Source organism: Heterodontus francisci, chromosome 7, assembly GCF_036365525.1.
Source record: "Heterodontus francisci isolate sHetFra1 chromosome 7, sHetFra1.hap1, whole genome shotgun sequence".
In the NCBI taxonomy this organism is placed as follows: domain Eukaryota; kingdom Metazoa; phylum Chordata; class Chondrichthyes; order Heterodontiformes; family Heterodontidae; genus Heterodontus; species Heterodontus francisci.
The window spans coordinates 136,953,035-136,969,728 of record NC_090377.1 but is presented as its reverse complement, the minus strand read 5'-3'; the positions used below and the strand labels follow the sequence as shown (position 1 = coordinate 136,969,728).

Below are 16,694 nucleotides of genomic sequence, written 5' to 3'. Positions count from 1 at the left end.
AAGGTTGAAGCATTTGCAAACCTTTCAGCCAGAAGTGCCGAGTGGATGATCCATCTCGTCCACCTCCTGAAGTCCCCAGCATCACAGATGCCAATCTTCAGCCAATTCGATTCACTCCGCCAGGTATCATGAAACAACTGAAGGCACTGGATACTGCAAAGGATACGGACCTTTTCAACATTCCGGCAATAGTACTGAAGGCCTGTGCTCCAGAACTTGCCACGCCCCTAGCCAAGCTGTTCTAGTACAGCTACAACACTGGCATCTACCCTGCAATGTGGAAAATTGCCCAGGTATGTCCTATACACAAAAAGTAGGACAAGTCCAACCTGGCCAATTACCACCCCATCAGTCTACTCCTAATCATCAGTAAAGTCATAGAGTGATACAGCACTGAAACAGGCCCTTCGGCCCACCGAGTCTGTGCCGACCAACAACCACCCATTTATACTAATCCTACATTAATCCCATATTCCCTACCACATCCCCACCATTCTCCTACCACCTACCTACACTAGGGGCAATTTACAATGGCCAATATACCTATCAACCTGCAAGTCTTTGGCTGTGGGAGGAAACCGGAGCACCCGGCGGAAACCCATGCAGTCACAGGGAGAACTTTCAAACTCCGCACAGGCTGTACCCAGAATCGAACCCAGGTCGCTGGAGCTATGAGGCTGCAGTGCTAACCACTGCACCATCCGTGATGGAAGGCGTCGTCAACAGTGCCATCAAGCAGCACTTGCTCAGCAATAACCTGATCACTGACGCTCAGTTTGGGTTCCGCCAGAACCACTCAGCTCCTGACCTCATTAAAGCCTTGGTTAAAAAATGGAAAAAAGAGCTGAGCTCAAGAGGTGAGGTGAGAGTGACTGCCCTTGATAGCAAGGCAGCATTTGACCGAGTATGGCATCAAGGAGCCCTAACAAAACTGGAGTCAATGGGAACCAGGGGGAAAATACTCCGCTGGTTGGAGTCATACCTAGCGCAAAGGAAGATATTTGTGGTTGTTGGACGTCAAGCATCTCAGGTCCATGACATCACTGCAGGAGAACCTCAGCCGAGTGTCTTCGGACCAACCATCTTCAGCTGCTTCAACAATGACCTTCCTTCAAGCATAAGGTCAGAAGTGGGGATGTTCACTGATTGCACAATGTTCAGGACCATTCGTGACTCCTCAGATACTGAAGCAGTCCGTGTAGAAATGCAGCAAGACCTGGACAATATCCAGGCTTGGGCTGATAAGGGACAAGTAACATTTGTGCCACACAAGTGCCAGGCAATGACCATCTCCAACAAGAGAGAATCTAACCATCTCTCCTTGACATTCAATGGCATTACCATCGCTGAACTCCCATCATCAACATCCTGGGGGTTACCATTGACCAGAAACTGAACTGGAGTAGTCTGTGGCTCCAAAAGCAGGTCAGAAGCTAGGAATCCTGTGGTGAGTAACTCATCTCCTGACTCCCCAAAGCCTGTTCACTATCTACAAGGCACAATTCAGGAGTGCGATGGAATACTCTCCACTTGCCTGGATGGGTACAGCTCCAACAATACACAAAAAGCTCGGCACCATCCAGGACAAAGCAGCCCACTTGATTGTTTGTGGATGCAGTGCCATTCACTTCCTCCACCACTGACACACAGTGGCAGCAATGTGCATCATCTACAAGATGTACTGCAGCAAAGCACCAAGGCTACTCAGGCAGCACCTCCCAAACGCACGACCACTACCACCTAGAAGAAATAAGGGCAGTAGAAAATGGGAACACCACCAGCTGCAAGCTCCCCTCCAAGCCACACCATCCTGACTTGGAACTGTATCACCGTTCCTTCACTGTCGCTGGGTCAAAAGCCTGGAACTCCCTTCCGAACAGCACTGTTAATGTACCTATACTACACAGACTGCAGCAGTTCAAAAAAGCAGCTCATCACCACCTTTTGACGGGCAATTCGGGATGGGCAATAAATGCTGGCTAAGCCAACATCGCCCAAAATCCCATTAACAAATAATAAAAAAAAGTGGAGCTTCATCCTCCTGTTAGTCGTTTAATTGTCCACCACCATTCACGACTGGGTGTTGCAGGACTACAGAGCTTAGATCTGATTTGTTGGTTGTGGCATCACTTAGCCCTGTCTATTGCATGCTGCTTCCACTGTTTGGCATGCATGTAGTCCAGTGTTATAGCTTCTCTAGCTTGACACCTCATTTTGAGGTATGTCTGCTGCTTTTCTTGGCATGCCCTCTTGCACTCTTGATCAAACCAGCGTTGATCTCCTGGGTTGATGGTAATGGTACAGTAGGGAATATGACAGGCCATGAGGTTACAGAATGTGGTTGAATACAATTCTGCTGTTGCCAATGGCTGACAGCACCTCATGGCTGCCTTGGGATGAGGTAGTTGTTTTATTTATTGACAGTGTTATGACCCAGTAGCTTTTTTTTCCCGGAAAGAATGCGGTGTGCCTTTAAGGCTGGAAAAGGAGCAGTACTGCTTTAAGGCAACAAGCTCCAGAGACTGAGTCAAACAATGCATTCTCGTTGCCCTGGAATACAGCCACTCAAGAGACTGTGATTCAAAGAGTGCATTCTCATTGCCATATAATACAGGCATTCAGGACCAAAGACATGAGATACGGTGTTGCCAATTGACACTAGTTGAAAAACTGGCTTTGGAGACAGTTAACAGAGACAGACAGACAGCTGGACCAGTATATACTGAAGGAAATGAGAGCTCTCAGTTTATTTAATCCCTATTTATTATACTCTCAGAATTACGGGCGGCACAGTGGCGCAGTGGTTAGGACCGCAGCCTCACAGCTCCAGCGACCCGGTTCAGTTCTGGGTACTGCCTGTGTGGAGTTTGCAAGTTCTCCCTGTGTCTGCATGGGTTTTCGCCGGGTGCTCCGGTTTCCTCTCACCTCCAAAAAACTTGCAGGTTTATAGGTAAATTGGCCATTATAAATTGCCCCTAGCATAGGTAGGTGGTAGGAGAATATAGGGACAGGTGGGGATGTGATAGGAATATGGGATTAGTGTAGGATTAGTATAAATGAGTGATTGATGGTCGGCACAGACTCGGTGGGCCGAAGGGCCTGTTTCAGTGCTGTATCTCTAAATAAAAAAATAAAAAATTCTGAGGTCAACCCAGATTAATTTCTTCAAAGAAAATAACCAATTCCTTTAACTACTGAATTGTAACTGTTGAAATTCATAGCTGGCTAAGAGCATCAATTCAACTGCTGAACTGGACAATGGAATGTTCTACTGTTGAAGAACCTTTTTTTCCCCCTGCCCCCCCCCCCCCAAATCGGACAGCTGTGAGAATTTCAAGCAACCTTGAACTATTCCACATTGGAAGATTTCACTTCGGCAGGAGCGTAAATACGCAAGGACACTATTTTTTTTTGATTTTAAATGTTGTTTATATCTTAGAAGTGTTTAAGAATTTAGTTTTTCTAATTAAAGAGTTAATTTGTTGATCTAAAGATACCTGGTTTGGTTAGCCTCATTCGGGGGTCAATAAATGATGCAATTTGGCTGGGTCTTTCTTTAATTTGGAAAGTTTAAAAATATGTTAGGCAATCTGTGGCAGGACGAGACTGAATCAACAGTGTTTCTCCCATCACCATCAGAATCGTATATTTTGATAGGGCGCTTTGACTTGAGCGGTCGGTTGTAACAGAATGTAGGTATTCCTGGTCAGGGCAGCATTTATTGCCCATTCCTAATTGCTCTTGAGAAGGTGGTGGTGAGTCACGTCCTAGAAATATAACTGAGTGGCTTGCTAGGCCATTTCATAAGGTGGCTAAGAGTCAACCCCATTTTTGTGGGTCTGGAGACACAAAGGCCAGATGAGATAGGTCAGCAGATTTCTTTCCCTAAAGGACATTAGTGAACCAGGTGGGTTTTTAAGACATTCCAGTAGTTTCATGGTCACCATTGCTGATACCAGTTTTCTTAATCCCAAATTTATTTAATTGAGTTGAAATCACTGAACTGTGTGTTGGGATTTGAATTCATGCCTCTTCATCCAGGCCACTGGATTACTAGTACAGTAAAATAACCATTATACTACATCATCCCCTACGAGGAGAGATTGAGTGGACTAAATTTATATGCCCTGATGTTTTTTTTTATTCATTCATGGGATGTGGGCGACGCTGGCCAGGCCAGCATTTATTGCCCATCCCTAATTGCCCTAGAGAAGGTGGTGGTGAGCTGCCTTATTTGTTTAGAGATACAGCACTGAAACAGGCCCTTCGGCCCACTGAGTCTGTGCCGGCCAAGAACCACCCATTTATACTAACCCTACAGTAATCCCATATGCCCTACCACCTACCTACACTAGGGGCAATTTACAATGGCCAATTTACCTATCACCTGCATGTTTTTGGCGGTGGGAGGAAACCGGAGCACCCGGCGAAAACCCACGCGGTCACAGGGACAACTTGCAAACTCCACACAGGCAGTACCCAGAATTGAACCCGGATCCCTGGAGCTGTGAGGCTGCGGTGCTAACCACTGCACCGCCCTTATTGAACCGCTGCAGTCCATTTGGGGTAGGTATACCCACAGTGCTGTTAGGAAGGGAATTCCAGGATTTTGACCCTGCGACAATGAAGGAACGGCGATATAGTTCCAAGTCAGGATGGTGTGACTTGGAGGGGAACTTGCAGGTGGTGGTGTTCCCATGTATTTGCTGCCCTTGTCCTTCTAGTTGGTAGAGGTCGCAGGTTTGGAAGGTACTGTCTGAGGAGCCTTGGTGCATTGCTGCAGTGCATCTTGTAGATGGTACACACTGCTGCCACTATGCGTCGGTGGTTGAGGGAGTAAATGTTTGTAGATGGGATGCCAATCAAGCGGGCTGCTTTTCCTGGATGGTGTCGAGCCTCTTGAGTGTTGTTGGAGCTGCACCCATCCAGGCAAGTGGAGAGTATTCCATCACACTCCTGACTTGTACCTTGTAGATGGTGGACAGGCTTTAGGGAGTCAGGAGGTGAGTTACTCACCTCAGGATTCCTAGCCTCTGACCTGCACTTGCAGCCACGGTATTTATATGGCTACTCCAGTTCAGTTCCTAGTCAATGGTAGCCCCTAGGATGTTGATAGTGGGGGATTCAGCGATGGTAATGCTGTTGAATGTCAAGGGGAGATGGTTAGATTCTCTCTTGTTGGAGATGGTCATTGCCCGGCCCTTGTGTGGCGCGAATGTTACTTGCCACTTATCAGCCCAAGCCTGGATATTGTCCAGATCTTGCTGCATTTCTACACGGACTGCTTCAGTATCTGAGGAGTCACGAATGGTGCTGAACATTGTGCAATCATCAGCGAACATCCCCACTTCTGACCTCATGATTGAAGGAAGGTCATTGATGAAGCAGCTGAAGATGGTTGGGCCTAGGACACTACCCTGAGGAACTCCTGCAGTGATGTCTTGGAGGTCAGATGATTGACCTCCAACAACCACAACCATCTTCCTTTGCGCTAGGTATGACTCCAGCCAGCAGAGGGTTTTCACCCTGATTCCCATTGACCTCAGTTTTGCTCGGGCTCCTTGATGCCATACTCGATCAAATGCTGCCTTGATGTCAAGAGCAGTCACTCTCATCTCACATCGGGAGTTCAGCTCTTTTGTCCATGTTTGAACCATGTTTAGAATAATGAGACATGATCTGACTGGAACATAATAAGTTCTTAAGGGACTTGGCAGAGTAGATGCTGAGAAATTGTTTCCCCTGGCTGGGAAACCTAGAACTCCAATCACAGTCTCAGGATAAGGGGTCAGCCACTTAGGACTGGCAACCAACCAGGAATAAAGCTATCTTAGATCTCCTCTTGTGTAATGAAGCAGGGTTAATAAGCAATGTAATCGTAAAAGATCCACTGGGAAATAGTGATCACAATACCAGTGAATTTCATGTTAAGTTTAAAGTGACACATTTCAATCACAAACAAGAATCTTAAACTTAAACAAAGCCAATTACAAAGGTAGGAGGGAATAACTGACTAGGGTTAATTGGGTGAATAAACTGGAAGGTATGGCAGTAAACGAACAGTAGGAAACATTTAAAGAAACAATTCAAAGGGTTCAACAAAAGTACATTCCATTCAAAAACAAAAACTCATCATGGAAGACCCATCTGTGACTCACTCAGGAAGTTAAGGAGAGTATTACATTAAAAGAGGCTTACAATGTTGAAAAAAAAGTCGCAAGTCTGAGGATTTGGAGTGTTTTAGAAACAAAAAGTTGATAAAAGGGGAAAAAACAGAATGAGAGTAACTCGCCAGCAATATAAAAACAGATTGTAAGAGCTTTTATAAGTACATAAAAAGGAAGAGAGTAGCTGAAGACGTTGGTCCCTTAGAGGCAGAGACAGGAAATATCATCATGGGAAATGAGGAAATGGCAGAGGCGTTGAACACGTATTTTGTGTCTGTCTTCACAATAGAAGACAAGCTCCATACCAGAAATAGGCAGTAACCTAGGATCTAAAAAGAGTGAGGAAATTAAGGAAATTGACATCAGCCGAGAAAAAATATTGGAGAAACTTGAAGGACTAGCATCTGACAAGTCCCCGGGACCAGATGGCCTACACCCTAGGGTTCTAAAAGAGATAGCTGCAAAGATACTGGATGCACAAGCTATGATTTTCCAAAATGCCTTAAGATTCAGGAACGTTTCCACCAGCTTGGAAGCTGGCAAATGTTACATTGCTTTTCAAGAAAGAATGGACAGAGAAAACAGGGAACAACAGGCCAGTTAGCCGAACATCAGTCATTGGGAAGATGCTGGAAACTATTAAAGAAGTCTTAACAATTCACGTGGAAAAGTATAGTATGATCAGAACAAGTCAGCATGGTTTTACTAAAGGGAGATCCTGTTTGACACATTTATTAGAGTTTGTTGGGGATATAACTAGTAGGGTAGATAAAGGGGAACCAGTAGATGTAGTATAACTGGATATTCAAAAGGTATTCGATAAGGTGCCACAGAAAAGATTAATAGACAAAATAAGAGTTCATGGTGTTCAGGGTGATATATTGGCGTGGATAGAGGATTGGTTAACAGACAGGAAGCAGAGAGTGGGCATAGATATGGCATTCAGTTGGCAGGCAGTGAATAGTGGGGTTCCACAAGGATCAGTGCTGGGACCTCAGCTATTTACAGTCTATATTAATGACTTGGATGAAGATACAGGGAGTAATGTATCTAAGTTTGCTGATGATACAAAGCTCGGTGGAAAGGTAAGCTGTAGGGAGGATGTAGAGAGGCTGCAAAGTGATATAGACAGGTTAAGTGAGTGGGCAACAAGATGACGAATGCATTATAATGTACAAAAGTGTGAAGTTGTTCACTTTGGTCGTGAAAATAGAAAAGCAGAATATTTTTTGAAAGGTGCGAAACTGCTAAGCGTTGATATTCAGACAGACTTGGGGGTACTCATACAAGGAACGCAAAAGTTAACATGCTGGTGCAGCAAACTATTAGGAAGTCAGATGGCATGTTGGCCTTTATTGCAAGGGGATTGTAGTACAGGAATAATGAAGTCTTACTAAAAATGTACAGGGCTTTGGTGAGACCACACCTGGAATACTGTGTGTAGTTTTGGTCTCCACATATAAGAAAGGCATTGCTTGCACTGAAGGCAGTGCAACAAAGATTTACTAAATTGGTCCCGAGATGAGGGGGGGTTGTCCTATGATGAGAGGCTGAGTAAATTGGGCCTATATTCTCTGGACTTTAGAAGAATGAGAGGCGATCTAATCGAGACATACAAGACTCTGAAAGGGTAGAAGCTGAGAGATTATTTCCACTGATCAGGGAATCTAGAACGTGGGGGCACAATGTCAGCATAAGGGGTCAATCATTCAGGACTGAGATGAGGAGAAATTACTATACTCAAAGGGTTGTGAACCTTTGGAATTCTCTACTCCAGAGGGTTGTGGAAGCTCCATCATTGAATACATTTAAGGCTGGGGTAGATAGATTTTTGATCTCGTAGGGAATCAAGGTATATGGGGAGCAGGCAGGAAAGTTGAATTGAAGCCCGAGATCAGCCATAATCATATTGAATGGTGGAGCAGGCTCGATGGGCTATATGGTCTACGTCTGCTCCCATTTCTTCTGTTCTTGTGAGATAAGGAGAAATTTCTTCACCCCACTGCTCAGTGGTTGACAATATTTAAGACAGAGATTGATAGATTTTTTGGTACTAAGATAATTAAGGGATATGGGGCTAGTTCAGGAAGGTGGAGTTGAGGTGGAAATCAGCCATGATCTAGGTAAATGGCAGAACAGGCTCAAAAGACCAAATGGCCTTCTCCAGCTCCTATTTCTCATGTTCATTAAACTTCAGTTTGGTTCCTCTCAAACTGCTGAGTAAATTAAACCTTTCTTAACAATCAAGATACCAAACTACAAGTCATGCCTGACACATGATTTGTTACAAATCACAACTTAGTTAAATCTGGGCACACAGACACTTTAGACATGTATAAACACGTTTCAGAGTTATCCAGCAGTTCAGCACTACTAGTATTTCACAAAACAGGTACCAAATGCATGGATGAGAGTGGCCAAAGACCAAAAGGTCTAAAAATTAGTGGCCGAAGAAATCATGTAACTATAGCATTGTTATTGAATCAAACTTGAAACATTAAAATTTTGTACAATTTTATGTAATGGATAAAATTGCAGTGGGCTCAGCATACAATTTCATGAGACTTACTTAACTGACAGCTGATTGAGAACGTGAAGCTCTGTAAAACCAATGTCCTGCTTCTGCCTATTTATAGGTTGCTCATGTAAAAGGTGTTCTGTGAATATGTCAACTTTAATGGAAAGCAATATTTATAAGCAAACCGGATGGCAGATTCTGGTACCTTGGTAAGTGCTATGCACAAATCAGAAGGTATATAAATTAATAAGTAAACATTTATGAGACATTGACAATGCAGAAACTTGAACAGAAGCAGGGCAATTTTTATTATTTTGTGCTGTGACATACATAATCACCTGAATGAAGCAGAGAGCAAAACCAGGTAGGGAGGATTGTTTTTAAACATCATGACTCAGGGTAGATTTTATAATTTAAAATAGTCATATTTATAAAGCTTCTAAACTAAAATATTCTTGTTTGCAGCACAGATCTCATCACAATCTTTATCAAAGCTAATTAAAAATGTGGTTTTCCTCTTCAAAATGTCCAAATATTGTGCAATGTAAAAATTGTACCAGTTCTTGCGAGTGACAGTGGAAAACTAATGAGACTAGAGTTCTACCTCTAGGAAGCAAATCCTGCACTCCGGGTTCCACTACCTCGTAGGACATCCTGCCCCATGTGCCCAAAGATCTGCGGGTCAAAATCACCTGAAGTCCCATAGCAGGAACTCACGACCTTGAGTAGATATCATCGAATTGAGGGACAGCCAACAATGACTGCTACAGTAACATGTCTGAGGCTCTGTTGCATCATCCCCAAATGAAGCTTAAAGGTTTGATAATGACGCTGTGACAATGCAGCTGTGCATCCCAACAGTGATGAACACTCCTGGCTCCTGTTCTACTGCAGCAACTGGTGCAATGGCAGCTGCATTTAACAGCAAGCTGAGCTCAAAATCATAACTATTGTGTTGGCTTGGAGAGAGATAGCACACTGCACATGTATGAATATGTATGTACAGAGTATTGTGCTATCAGCCTCAGAAGCTGACACAGACCATTTATAGTGACTGCAGAGAGCTCACAGTATAGTTGCACTGAAGCCATTGCACAGCATTCGTGGTGCAGGACAGCATTTTCCAGATAATCTTAAGTAATGCCAAACCACTTGAAGAAAGATAGCCAGAGTTATACTCCCTGTCTTGCATCACTATGGTACAAAAGACGGCTTTGCACTGACTCAAGGTTTCCAGTGCGACTGGGGCAGTAGACAGTGAAAATGGAGATGAACAATGAATGGAATTCAGACATATACCTGAGCAAATTGATAAGTGGCAATTCCAGATCACTTCAGTTGCTGCAAAGCACAGGACATAGTAAGTTTATACAGCTCATGCCCACATCAGGATATTCACATGCAGTAACCAGTTTGTGCAGGGTTTTCAGAAATTACTTCATACTGCTGTGTAAATGGAAGTTTCAAATTCCTATTGACAGATCAATGTTTTTGCTGCAGACAAGCGACTTGCTGATCCTGCACCATTAATTTTAAGCCATGTCAAATGAGCTGTGTCAGTTCTCAGGTGGTCTTTGCTAAGATATCCCATGAAGGCAAAAAACAAACATTGGGAGTTGATCTGTGCATACACACACCTCCTTTTTGGCCATATACAGAAGACTGACATACTGAGGTTGCGAAGGAGCATGCAGTTTCATTGACTTGCTTTTCCGGTTGAAGTTCATTTCCACCGATTTTTTTGAAAAGCCTGTCTTTTGGTGAAGGTCGGAAAGGGAGAAGCCAATGTTGGCAATCTGCTATGTGGCGTAAATTTCTCATCCCAAAGTTACTTGTGAACTCGCTGGTGTTTCAACAGGTTGGATGAAATACTGAATCCCTTCCCACACTCTGAGCAGGTGAACGGTCTCTCCCCAGTATGAAGTCGCTGGTGTGTTATAAGGTGGGATGACCGAGTGAATCCCTTCCCACACTCTGAGCAGGTGAATGGCCTCTCCCCAGTGTGAGTGCGCTGGTGCACAGTGAGTTCAGATGATCGCTTGAACCCAATCCTGCAATGAGAACACCTGAATGGTCTCTCGTCAGTGTGAACTCGCTGGTGTGTCAGCAGGTGGGATGACAGGGTAAATCCCTTCCCACACTCTGAGCAGGTGAACGGCCTCTCCCCAGTGTGAACCCGCTGGTGTGTCAGAAGGTTGCATGAAGTAGTGAATCCCTTCCCACACTCTGAGCAGGTGAACGGCCTCTCCCCACTGTGAACTCGCTGGTGTCTCAGAAGGCTGCATGAAGTAGTGAATCCCTTCCCACACTTGGAACAGGTGAACGGCCTCTCCCCAGTGTGAACTCGCTGGTGTCTCAGCAGGTCAGATGAACTAGTGCATCCCTTCCCACACATGGAGCAGGTGAACGGCCTCTCCCCAGTGTGAACTCGCTGGTGTCTCAGCAGGTCAGATGAATTAGTGAAGCCCTTCCCACACTCAGAGCAGGTGTATGGCCTCTCCAGGGTGTGACTGCGTGGATGAGTTTCCAGCTCAACTGGACAACTTAATCCCTTTCCATAGTTCCCATATTTACATGGTTTCTTCCCAGTGTGACTGCGCTTGTGTTTCGACAGGCCAGATGATCGGCTGAAACCTCGTCCACACACAGAACATACATACAATTTCTCCCTACAGTGATCGGTGCTTCTTCCTCTCATGTTCAAAATCCGGTGATATGAGGGTTCCGATAAATTGGGCGACTCCTTCAGATTGTATTGATGTTTGCTTTGCATTTCACGGCTGCAATTGCTTCCCTTCTAAAACCCTGTGAAAGTGATTTAAAAAAAGACTGTGTGAGAACCCAGAAAAACACAAAGGCAGGTTGTGAAATGGAGCTAAATGAATCTGGTAATTTGAGGGTCCGGAACTAGGAAAAAGCGACCATGAAAGCTGCTGGATTGCCATACACACCCAAGTGGTTCACGAATGTCCTTCAGGAAAGGAAACCTGCCAAACAGTCTGGACCCACACAACACTCTAATCTCCATGGGCGGGTGAGAGCGCGAAGGGCGGGTGAGAGAAAGAGAGATATTTTAGTTTTTTTTTTAAGAGATACAGCACTGAAACAGGCCCTTCGGCCCACCGAGTCTGTGCCGACCATCAACCACCCATTTATACTAATCCTACACTAATCCCATATTCCTACCACATCCCCACCTGTCCCTATATTTCCCTACCACCTACCTATTAGGGGCAATTTATAATGGCCAATTAACCTATCAACCTGCAAGTCTTTGGCATGTGGGAGGAAACCGGAGCATCCGGAGGAAACCCACGCAGACACAGGGAGAACTTGCAAACTCCACACAGGCAGTACCCAGAATTGAACCCAGGTCGCTGGAGCTGTGAGGCTGCAGTGCTAACCACTGCGTGGCCGTGTAACTCGACCAGAACAGGTAGCAGAGGTATGTGAACACCATCACCTCCAAGTTCCCCTCCAAAGGGGACACCATCCTCACTCTTCTGACATCCAGTACTGCATGAGCAGAAATTTCCTCCAATACTGGGAAGTCTGAAGCCGTTGCCTTCATTATCTGCTACAAACTCCACTCCCTAGCCATCGACTCCATCCCTCTCCCTGGCAATTGCCTGAGGCTAAACCAGAACATTAAGAACCTTGGTGTCACATTTGACCTCGAGATGAGCTTCTGACTGCATATCAGTGCCATCACTCAGACTAGAGTCCTGCTTTAGGTCAGGATAAAGCACCCGACTGAACCACAGCGGACCCAAGCCCCACCCGGCCTGAGTCCCTCAGATTTTGCCCCGAGCCCGACCTGACCTGGACTCGGTCCGACCCGACCCAAGCCCGAACGCCAGTCCCAGAAGTTGGGCCCGACCCAACCCGATCCCGACACATGTCGTCGGGTCCCATCGGGTTCGGGTCGGGTGGCAGGCCTCTAACTCAGACCACCTATTTCCACCTCAGTAACATCACCAGATTTCACCACTGTCTCAGCTCATCTGCCTCTGAAACTTACATCCATGCATTTGCGACCTCTCAGCTTGACTATTCTAACACACTCCTGGCCAGCCTCCCACATTCTACCCTCCATAAACTTGAGATCATTCAAAACTCTGCTGCCCGTGTCCTTACTCGAACCAAATCCTGTCCACCCGTCACCACTGTGCGGGCCAGCCTACACAGGCTCCCAGTTAAGCAGCACCTCAATTTGAAAATTCTCATCCTTGTTTTCAATACCTCCATGCCCTCACATCCCCAATTTTCATTGCTCCACCACTGGTGGCCGTGCCTTCAGCTGCCAAGGCCATAAGCTTTGGAAATCCGTTCCTAATCCTTTCTGCCACTCTACCTTGCCTTCCATGCTTCAGACACTTAATAAAACCCACCTTTTTGATCAAATTTTGGGTCAACTGTCCTAATATCACCTTATGTGACTCAGGGTCAAATGTTGCTTTACAACACTGTGAACAGCCTTGGAACGGGCTTCTGCAGTATCAGTACTTGAGCCCCAGCTGTTCATAATGTATATCAATGACTCGGATGTGGGGACCAAATTAAATATTTCAAAGTTCACGGATGACACATAATTAGGTGGGAATGCGTATTGTGAGGACATTACCTATTTTTATAACCTCATGAAGTGAATTAAAATTGAAAATTATCACAGAAAAAAAAAAAGGGGATTTGGACTGATAGTGAGTGGGCAAGAACATGGCAGATGGAATATACTGTGCAAAAATGTAAGGTTATCTACTTTGGTAGAAGGAATTGATGTGCAGAGTACTTCATAAACAGTAAGAAATTAGAAAGTGGAGATGTACAAAGGGACCCCGGTATCCTCGTCAATAAATCACTGAAAGCTAACATGCAGGTGCAATTAGGAAGACAAGAGGATTTGAGTACAGGCATAGTGAAGTCTTGCTTCAATTGTATAGAACCTTAGTTAGACCGCACCTAGAGTACGGTGTCCAGTTTTGCTCCCCCTACCCTAGGAAGGATATTATTGCCATAGAGAGAATGCAACCAAAGTTCACCAGACTTGTTCCCGGGATGGTGGGACTGCCCTATGAAGAGAGATTGGGGAAACTGGGCCTATATTCTCTAGCGTTCTGAAGAATGAGAGATGATCTAATTGAAAACTACAAAACACTTAAACGGACAGATGCAGGTAAGATGTTTCCCCGGCTGGGGAGTCTAGAACCAGGGGACACAATTTCAAAATAAGGGGGAAAGACACTTAGGACGGAGATGAGGAGAAATTTCCGTCCTCAGAGGGTTTGGAAGCTTTGGTATTCTCTATCCCAGAGGGCTGTGGAAGCTCAGTCGTTGAGTACGTTTAAAGCGGAGATTGACAGATTTCTAAATACAAATGACATAAAGCAATATGGGGATTGTATGGGAAAAAGGCATTGAACAGGATAATCAGCTATGATCGCATTGAATGGCAGAGCAGCCTCAATGGGCTGAATGGCCTACCCCTGCACCTATGTTCCTACTGTATTACACAGTGGGCGGCACAGTGGTTAGCACCGCAGCCTCGCAGCTCCAGCGACCCGGGTTCAATTCTGGGTACTGCCTGTGCGGAGTTTGAAAGTTCTCCCTGTGTTTGCGTGGGTTTCCTCCGGGTGCTCCGGTTTCCTCCCATATGCCAAAGACTTGCAGGTTGATAGGTAAATTGGCCATTAGCAATTGCCCCTAGTATAGGTAGGTGGTCAGGAAATATAGGGACAGGTGGGGATGTGGTAGGAATATGGGATTAGTATAAATGGGTGGTTGATGGTCGGCACAGACTCGGTGGGCCGAAGGGCCCGTTTCAGTGCTGTATCTCTAAACTAAACATTAAAGGCACTACATAAATACAAGTTGATGTTAACTTGGGCATATATCACCGTTCCTTCACCATCACTGGCTGAAAATCCTGCAACTTTCCCCAACAGCATTGTGAGAGCACCTTCACCGCACGGAGTGCACTGGTTAAAAAAGGCCCACCATCACGATCTCATTGGGCAACTGGGGACTGGCAATGTATGCTGCTGATGCCCATATTCCAGGAATGAAGTAAGAAAATCTGTATATATAAAATGGATTAATAGCCTCTACACAAATACTTGTTACTAAAACAATGCTCTTCACATTGAGTGGTTGGTGTCCATTTAACAACTACTCACCTGGAATCTACCTCCCATGACAGTCTCACATTGGAAATGGTTGGGCCCAACTGGGCTCAAAAGTAGGCGAGTTTAAACCTAATAGCTTGTCCTGCATCTCCACTCCTGCTCAAACTGATGCAACAAAAAATACCTAAACATATCAGGGACTGACATCCACATCCAACCCAATACAAACCAACTCTTAATTGGTCCACCTGTGTTTCTCGACTCAATTCTGTGAGCAACGCCCGTCATAGAACAAAAGCAAAATACCGCGGATGCTGGCAATCAGAAATAAAGGGAGAAAATGCTAGAAATACTCAGGTCAGGAAGCGTCTGTGGAGAGAGAAAGAGAGTTCACGTTTCAGGCGGATTGATCCACTGGAGCCTGCAGCCTGGAACTCGGAGTGGGGGAAGGAGGAATAATGAAGAGAAGCAATGTAGCCCAACAGTCACAGAAACCTGCAATCCACCTACATTACCAGGATAGGGAAACAGAGTTCAGGAAACACTCACCAACACAAGTCCAGTAAAACATGCCAGGAGGAAAAGGGGGAGCAGTGTGTGTACTGTCCTGATATCCCCCTCCCCAGGCCTGTCAGTCAACCCCCCACTCCTCCCAGTCCACCCCCCACTCCTCCCAGTCCACAGCTCAGCCTAGCAGCTTCCTGCACCTTGAGTCAACCCTGCCCAGGTGTGGCCCAGTCCAAGGTGAGTCTTTGTGGAACCAGGGGGAGGGGGAACCTCCTGCTGTGTCCCCAAATGATTCCTCTCTCTCCCCCCAGACCCCTTTATAACTGTGCTAATTTTCCTTTAATGTTACAATGTATTAATTCTTAGTTCCCCCAAAAGAGCTGGAAAGGTCGCGGCCGTTAACCCGGGAGAAGCACCGCAAACGCGGGGCCGGGAGCTTCTTATTGGGGATGCTGAGGCCTACACCGGCTGTTTCTGAAACTGCCCCGCTGCTTACCGACTGCGCATGCTCCAAACACCACCGTAATACGCCTGCGCATTCGGTACTTGAATCTTCCGTCTGCGACCTCTGACCTGTCAGCTCACACTGTTCGGTTGATTGAAGGCAGCTCCGGACCAATAGCAAGAGAGAGCGGGACTGGAGGTCTGTGCATTTCTGCAAAGCTGTCCAAAAAACCCCAGCATTTAAATTCGACTCATTCACAGAATTCTTCATCTGTTTGTTACTACTCAGCGAACACACCCTGCACAAACACAGAGTTCAGATAGGTTTACTTATTTAATAGTCGCCCTTTCCTATCCTGAGTGGTGTGAAACAGGGCTGTGTTCTCGCACCCACACTTTTTGGGATTTTCTTCTCCCTGCTGCTTTCACATGCGTTCAAATCCTCTGAAGAAGGAATTTTCCTCCACACAAGATCAGGGGGCAGGTTGTTCAACCTTGCCCGTCTAAGAGCGAAGTCCAAAGTACGGAAAGTCCTCATCAGAGAACTCCTCTTTGCTGACGATGCTGCTTTAACATCTCACACTGAAGAATGCCTGCAGAGTCTCATCGACAGGTTTGCGTCTGCCTGCAATGAATTTGGCCTAACCATCAGCCTCAAGAAAACGAACATCATGGGGCAGGATGTCAGAAATGCTCCATCCATCAATATTGGCGACCACGCTCTGGAAGTGGTTCAAGAGTTCACCTACCTAGGCTCAACTATCACCAGTAACCTGTCTCTAGATGCAGAAATCAACAAGCGCATGGGTAAGGCTTCCACTGCTATGTCCAGACTGGCCAAGAGAGTGTGGGAAAATGGCGCACTGACACGGAACACAAAAGTCCGAGTGTATCAGGCCTGTGTCCTCAGTACCTTGCTCTACGGCAGCGAGGCCT

The 16,694-nt window shown here is 45.7% G+C and overlaps 1 protein-coding gene across 1 annotated transcript in view; it reads right to left on the bottom strand.

The window, feature by feature from the left end:
• The window catches only part of LOC137372426 (uncharacterized), a 107,208-nt gene that overhangs the window by 20,395 nt on the left and 70,119 nt on the right, over positions 1-16,694 (bottom strand). Inside the window, exons 17-21 of the mRNA XM_068036313.1 lie at positions 15,811-16,057; positions 13,148-13,309; positions 12,707-12,865; positions 10,516-11,482; positions 9,545-9,597 (exon numbers count right to left, since the gene is read on the bottom strand). Coding sequence (XP_067892414.1) covers positions 9,545-9,597; positions 10,516-11,482; positions 12,707-12,865; positions 13,148-13,309; positions 15,811-16,057 — 1,588 coding nt within the window. The remainder of the gene's footprint in view (positions 1-9,544; positions 9,598-10,515; positions 11,483-12,706; positions 12,866-13,147; positions 13,310-15,810; positions 16,058-16,694) is intronic.